The sequence below is a fragment of the Antedon mediterranea genome, chromosome 3, assembly GCF_964355755.1.
Source record: "Antedon mediterranea chromosome 3, ecAntMedi1.1, whole genome shotgun sequence".
In the NCBI taxonomy this organism is placed as follows: Eukaryota; Metazoa; Echinodermata; class Crinoidea; order Comatulida; family Antedonidae; genus Antedon; species Antedon mediterranea.
In genome coordinates, this window is record NC_092672.1 from 13,838,648 (window position 1) to 13,846,105 (window position 7,458).

The 7,458-nt window shown below is 30.5% G+C and overlaps 1 protein-coding gene across 1 annotated transcript; it reads right to left on the reverse strand.

Moving 5' to 3' along the window:
* Positions 1-2,509: 2,509 nt before the first annotated feature.
* Positions 2,510-5,303, reverse strand: LOC140043630 (uncharacterized). Its single transcript, XM_072088148.1, has 6 exons — positions 5,105-5,303; positions 4,766-4,903; positions 3,970-4,204; positions 3,507-3,742; positions 3,025-3,160; positions 2,510-2,728 (listed from the first exon to the last, which is right to left on the reverse strand). Exons 2-6 carry the CDS (start codon positions 4,889-4,891, stop codon positions 2,562-2,564), a joined length of 900 nt encoding a protein of 299 aa, XP_071944249.1. The 5' UTR covers positions 4,892-4,903; positions 5,105-5,303; the 3' UTR covers positions 2,510-2,561.
* Between the last annotated feature and the right edge of the window lie 2,155 nt (positions 5,304-7,458).

The window sequence follows — 7,458 nt, forward strand, 5'->3', positions numbered from 1 at the left end:
ATTCAACAAAATCGACATTTACTTTAATTTTGGCCATTCATAGCTAAAATGTATACAAAATCGTAAAATATGCATATTTTGATTTTTATCGATTTCAATATTATCAAAATACTACAATTTAGCGATAACAAACATTTCCTCTTATAATTATTTTTATTTGCATAAACTTGCCGTATAATTTGTTTTGTTTTATATTTTGATTTTAGTAACGCTGAGATATTAATAAACAAAACCTTGTTTTATATAAATGTATACATCGACATTAACTAGTTTAATACAATGTATAATGAAACATAAATATATCAACTTACTTTAACGATAAACTATAATATTGATTGAATAATTGTTTCTTTTTTCTGTTTATTAGTTTGGATGATATGTTTTTATTTGTAGTTGAAAAGGGCAATTCTTTTTTGTTTTCATTTATGATAATGAGATAAAAGCTAGCTGAGTGTTAAAAACTATTTTTATAAATGAATGTATTAATCCATGCATTTGTTGGCAGAGCTAGCTGCACTTCGATTATCATACACAAAACACTTTGGTGTAATTACCAGTAGTAGCGGCCCATTTCCACTCAGCTCTAAAGCTTAGTATTATTAGCTCCTTACCACCTTATACTCGGTAATAATATATTAGATTCAACAAAAAAGTTATAAAGTGATGGGCTATATACAGCAGATAACAGCGTGTATTATTCGAGCGACATGGTAGCTGCCTATTGACTATTTTCACATAAGTCATAATATTTATGACATTAATTTAGCAGTCATTAGGTCATAACATTTATGACAATTTAAAGGTACATGTTAAGTCTCGGAATACGCTAGTTATAGTGTATAGTACAGGAAGCACTAATTTCGGGGCTTCCTGGTACAGTATTGACTATTTTCACATAAGTCATAATATTTATGACATTAATTTAGCAGTCATTAGGTCATAAAATTTATGACAATTTAAAACTACATGTTATGTCTCGGAATACGCTGGTTATAGTACATGAGGCTGTGATTTCCGGGCTTCAAGGTATTGACTATTTTCACATAAGTCATAATATTTATGACATGATTGTGAAGCTGCCATTAGGTCATAAAATTTATGACTTCAGAAATACAAGAATTTCTCTGTAAAAATAATTAGTAGACAAAGTTTTAGTGTGCTATACAAGCTTTTTATTAATGACAAAACATGAATACACTCATAAGGTGTTTTTTCTCAGCCGTACATCAAAGAATTAAAGAACTGATAAATTTTAACTATTTATTCACTAACACTGGTTATTAATTTAGAATGAATTAAACTCGGCTTCTAGTAAAATAAGTATTGTATGCATTACTAACTATTTATACGTGATTGTAGTAGAAAATATTTAAAAGATATATACATTTCACAGGCACAGAATAATTCTAAACCGCCCAGTGAAATTTAATTATTTAATTTTAAACGATAAAGATGAGGAAATCAGTGAGAATGCCCAATCCAAGATCCGAACCCGGAACATTCTGCTTGATATGCAGATGACCATTAGACCACTGTCGTAGTACGGCGGAACAGTACTAGTCTCTCAATTGTATATACAGTATATATATAAACATCACAAGGCACAGAATAAATTTAATAAATTAATTTGAAAAGTTATATAAAATGTGACTGCAAGGCATGTGTCCAGTATCATGAATGCTATTTTCACCCCGGAAATGTGTAGTCGTCCTCCTCATTTGCCATCTCCGCATTATCTTCAACCTCCTCATCTGTACTGTCGTCCTCATCTGAAATGATGAATAAACCAAGGCCCTATTATTTAATAGACCTCTAAATAGTTGTATAATTTTTTTAGAAGCTCTGTGTAAACAAAATTTTAAAATAGAGAATCTTTTTTTTTAAATTTGTATTACTATATGTTTCAAATTGGGTCAGAAATTGATTATAGGTATTTTGAATATTGATTAAAAATTAAATGCATGGGCTGTGTTTATACAAGTTTACAATACAGATAGCATAGTATGCCGTCCAAGTTATGAGAATACAGCTTAATATGCCGTTTTAAAATTCCTGAACAAAAAGTAGCAGTATATTGCACTACAAACATCAAATCATCAGCATTGTATTGCGACTTGAATGTATACAATATCGCTTGTATATTGTTCTTCGTATTAGCATCCATGACAATAGATAAACAATAAAGTTAATTTAACTTAAACTTACCATCCGATTGGGCTCCATTTTCAAGCTGAATGCTGTTTTCAATTTCTTCTTTGAAACGAACTAATCTGGATCTTAATTCAGATTCCCCATCATTCTCGAGCAAGGTTATACAATTGCGCCGTTGCAAAATTATTTCCTTGAGCACTGTAATTATAATAACAATAAAATAGATTTCAATTGAATATTAAATTATTTTGTTAGTTCATTAATGTCGTTTGTACAAACGACAATAGTAATGACTCAAAGAACAAGAATTTTTCCCATTTGATTGAATTTTAGCGACATGCCCAATTGTCACGCGGTATGTTTTTGGTTAACATCAATGAATGATTATTATGAGTTATGGTATAAATGTATTATTTACCATTCCATCCTAGGCAATTTACAACTAAGTGACCTTCTCTGCTATGCCTTGTCACTAGTTGCTTAATTAGCAGTTCTAGTGACTTAGCCTTAATGACGCCACCAATTCCATTCATCATGCGTTCGTGTTGAGGGCTTACTAATAACGTGCGAATGGTGTCTAAAAAAAATATGAATCATCATTAAACTGTAGGCCTACATACTTACATTAACTTTCCTGTATATTTGAATATAATAATAATAATATCAATGGTACATTTCTTTTTTTTTTTCTTTTATTAGAAACAAGAAGAAATAACCCCATTACCTCACCATCCACCTCATACCAAAAAGCAGTTAGTATTGCAAATTGGTGAACATTTTTTAGTAGACTGCCAATCAATGAATGACCTATATTTATAATTGAATAAAAATGACTGAACTATATTTGTAAATACAATAACAAACTGGGTATACCTTGTTCTTCGCAGTACCAATACTGTACTTGCATGACTCTATCATTGTCTTTTAAAATAGTCATATTGTATAGCAGGTCCTCGTCATTGCAAACAACTACGATGACATCAGAAATCAGCATTTCTTTTTCACATTTCTACAAAAAAAAAGCATAGAAAAAATAATATAATAAGAATAACAACAGTAACAAAACCAGTAACAAAACCAGTGCAGTCTCAATGTTACTGTGTTATGCAAAAATTGCATGTGTCAGGCTTCGGGGGGTCAGTTAGAATGGGTAGAATTATAAAATAATATATATAATCTCTAAAAACAGTTTGAATATTTGTTCTGTTGTTTATATAAATCTATTAAAATCTTTCTTAGTAAAGCCACATTGATAGGCCGTAAAAAAACAATTTAGTTTCAAATTTGAAAACCCCTCACTATAGAATGAATTACAAATATACAAAACAATATAAAATATTTAAAATATATCAAACCTCTGTCAGTACGAGCAGGCCACGATGTAACCCCATATTACTGGAATTGGCAATATCTGTCAATTTTCTGCCAATAAACGGCCCAGACATAACTTGACACTTTGATCTTGTTCCATCTTCTGTTAAAATATCAACTGTTGACGCTTGAGGCTGACTTTGCCTTTGTTCCTCCCAAAACAGAGCATCTTGACAATGCATGAATAAACCTGGTGGAATTTCGCTTTTAGATAACTTCCCTTTCAAAAGAAATGTATTAAAATGTTTTTATTATTATTTATTCAATATTTTAATTTCTATAAGGGATAGTAGTTTTGTGTGAATAAAGTACCTTTGCATCGAACTGCATAATATTAAATTGTTTCAATTTTGTACGAATTTTTAAAATCTGACAGAGTGGGACTTGGTTTTAGAAATATAGCACAAATACAGCGACTGAATTCTATTAGTAACATAGTAACCTTACTTGTTGTTAAAAAAGGCCGAAGAGCAGAATCGGTCGTGTGCTCCGGAAATCTTTCGGTCGCTTCCTTCCATGTCAGTACTTTAATAGTTGTCAAAAATTTTCCTCTGATCACCTTTATCTGCTTAATCGACCGTGCTTTATTTTCAACCTCTTTAATGGACATTGTTCCGTCTGTTACAGATGACAGCAATTCAAACTTGTCTTCTTCCGACAGGCCTTGTAGTGTCATGAAGAACTATAGAATTGTAAAAAAATGTTTAGTCACAATACTGATAACAAATAATAAAGCGTTCCAATAAGGGTTCAAGAGGTTCAGTATAAACATTTCTCTCGTGTGGATAACAATTGAAGAATTTACAAAACAATTGTTAATGCACGTCATATCATTTTTGAATAGGCCATTTTTTAGTTTTAACAAAGTTAATCACACTCCCCCCCCCCCCCCCCTTTAGAAAAAACAGGCCTATTTTAAAATGTTTTTTTTTGTAATAAATTAGGCCTAATTTTAATAAATTTTTATAGTTTGTTATGTTTAGATTTAACCTGTTAGTGGCGGTTTCATCGCTGTTGGTTGACAACTGTATAAAATAAATAAATTAATAAATAATAGATTGTTTTTTACAAAGTTATTAACCCTTTGAATGAAGACGCGTTGTTTCTACCGCAAGTGACTGAGACTAATAATTAACTGATTGTGTTTCTTGCTTGTTTGTTTTTGCCAAAAAAAAAGCATACACCAGTAATTGCTATTTATTGAGAGAATAAATGTGACAGAAAATAAATGTAAGAAACCTACCGACTGCTTCAATTGCTTTCCGGGTTTGGAATCCTTTACCGTTCCTGCATTATACTGGGCAAACAGCTTGGTAACCTTTGTGTAGCATCGGTCCGTATACAATGATACTTGGAACATCGGTTCCATGGACGATATTATCTGCAATACAACGTTATTATTTATTATTACTATCCTTATTTATTATTATCGTTATTATCTTTTTATTATTGTTAATATCCTTATTTATTATATATTATTATTAATTACAACATTATTATTAATTATATCACCATTACATTATTAATTACAACTTTATATATTAGAGTCCTAAATAACTTGTTTAAATAATATTAATAATACCTTTTTTTCGAACGATTGTTTGCCAATTGCCTCTGCACACTTTCTCCTCCATGTCGAAGTCGTTTTGGCATCTTTGTCATTGTAATCTTGCAAAATGTTACGGCATACTGCAACGTTGTCTTCAAAAGTTGCTTGGTGAGTATTACCTGTGACGAAATTATGTCGAGATGCCACAAGTAGTGATTCAGTTTTTGTTAGATCAAAATAGACTGCCACTTCTAATTGTTTAAATATATTCTCACTCATTGTTGATAGTGCTGTTCTTAAATGATTTCCGCCAAGTGAATAAAAAATACACTTCTCGTATTCTTGTTTGTTAAAGAAATCGTAATGTTCTTTATTAAGCAATACAGGTAGTATCGTGTTCACCAGACCGTCCTTTGTAAGCGTTTCTTGAATTTTTTTAACAAAATCTTGGTCGATCTTGCGAAGTAGTAAGTCCGATGGCGGCGCTACTATCGAACTTCTTGGCACAGCAACTAGACCTATAAACGTAAAATGACAGTTTGTTAAATATTACATCTTATGATTATACAACAAGGAAGTATTCTCCCCAGGATTTAGATCAAGCATCGTAGTAATCTTATGTCCTGGCTAATCTGGGTGTCGGTGACTAATATTGTCAGCCTACTACTACAATTTAGTGAAATCATTTACCTGTATTTCACAATTCTAATATGAAACAACTTAATATAAATATGTCATTGTATTATTATTATGATAGGATTTTCATATTTAAAAACCAATTTTATTTTTTACTAAAATGGGGAATTCCACAGTAATTGCAAGTTGCGACATCAGTAAAAAACATTTTAAAAAATTGTTTTACATACAAAGTTGGACATTTTCAGAAAAAGGATACATTATTAAATTATATGAATTACAAAAAATGATTGACATTATATTTTAATATTAGTTTTATTTTTTAAATAACAATATATATCCTAAAAATTTAACGTTGCCATACAGTATAGGCCGTTTAGTCTAGGCCTAGGTAGTGTCAGGACATCATCACCCCCTGCCTGCTTGAGTGCATGGAGATCACCCTGCACATGTTATTTTTTTATATTTTAGTTAATTTTGAATTTATATAGGTATTTTGCACAATATCTAGGAAGGTTAGGCCTAGTGTATGTTAGCATCCGGGCTAGGTCTGGGTTTGCAAGGCTAGTAGTAGTCATGTGAAAGAAAATTGTCCAATCGAATGACCGGAATCTATTTATGCGTTTTATAATAACTGTTTGAAACTTAAATAACAATAAAACAAATAGAAAATAGAGTAACTATAAGAAGTTAAAACCTGTGTTCAAAATATCTTTAGTTCGTTCATCTTCGAAAAATGTGTTCATCCGCTTTATATTTTAATAGGCCTAGTACGTATAATTACTTATCTAGCCAGATTATACTAATTTAACGTAACGAATTGTAGATACATTAAATCTAATCATGGTTAGGCCTATAGTTATTGTGAGTTATGTTTAAAATTACAGTTTTTGTTATCCAAGATCAAAGTGAATAACTATTATGTGACATATTCAACAAAACATTTGAAAAAATATAAAACAGTAACGTTTGTTTAATTGTAAACTACAGTAAAACAAAAGCAGATAATAATTATGCTTGTCCATGGGGCATGGTACAGTATGTAACTTCAATAACAAATGTTTCATATACTAACCAATGATCTTTTCTTTGATTGTTTCGTCGATTGTCTTTATGTTAATTCTTGTTCTCTTTGTAGTTACGTTTTCAGCATCTTGAGCTTTTCGCTTTCGTAATGTTTGCAATGTTTTGGTAAGGTCGTCAATTGTCTTGCATTTGCAAAATGGGCAATTTTCGTCCGGTTTGAATTTGCTCCACAATACTTTGGTTGCAGCAAGCGTACTACTACAGTCGCTTTCTTCTGTAACAATCTATAGTATTGCAAAATTGTTTTTAATTAAATAAATAACTAAACATAGAAATTTATATAGTTGTTAAGTCTACACACTACACCCTAATATTCAGTGTTGGTGCTCTTGATGAAAATGCATTTTTTAAATCATATATAAAACTTTAATGTTAAAAAAATGGTCAACAAAATTAGTATCAATGGTCCTATAGTAAAGATATATTACAATTTAGTTTTAGGCCTGAAACAACATTTCAATTAATTAGATGAAATAAATAATCGAATAAATCATAATATATATTATAATCAGAAAGCCTATAAAATCCAAATATAATAGGCCTATTAAACAGCTGAAGATTGTGCCCCTGGGAAAATACTAATAAAACTAATAATTGCGTGGCTTGAAACACTTTTTAAAACTGCAAAATGGAAAATAAAACATCTTTATAAAGTAATAAGACTG

Bases quoted from the DNA above. Each gene is read 5' to 3' on its own strand.
- LOC140043630 (XM_072088148.1), bottom strand. From the start codon at position 4,891: ATGGAACCGATGTTCCAAGTATCATTGTATACGGACCGATGCTACACA. The intron at 4,205-4,765 runs GTAGGTTTCTTA...ACAATTCTATAG, and splicing joins GAAAGCAATTGAAGCAGTCG to TTCTTCATGACACTACAAGG. The intron at 3,161-3,506 runs GTTTGATATATT...TTTTTTTTGTAG, and splicing joins GCCTGCTCGTACTGACAGAG to AAATGTGAAAAAGAAATGCT.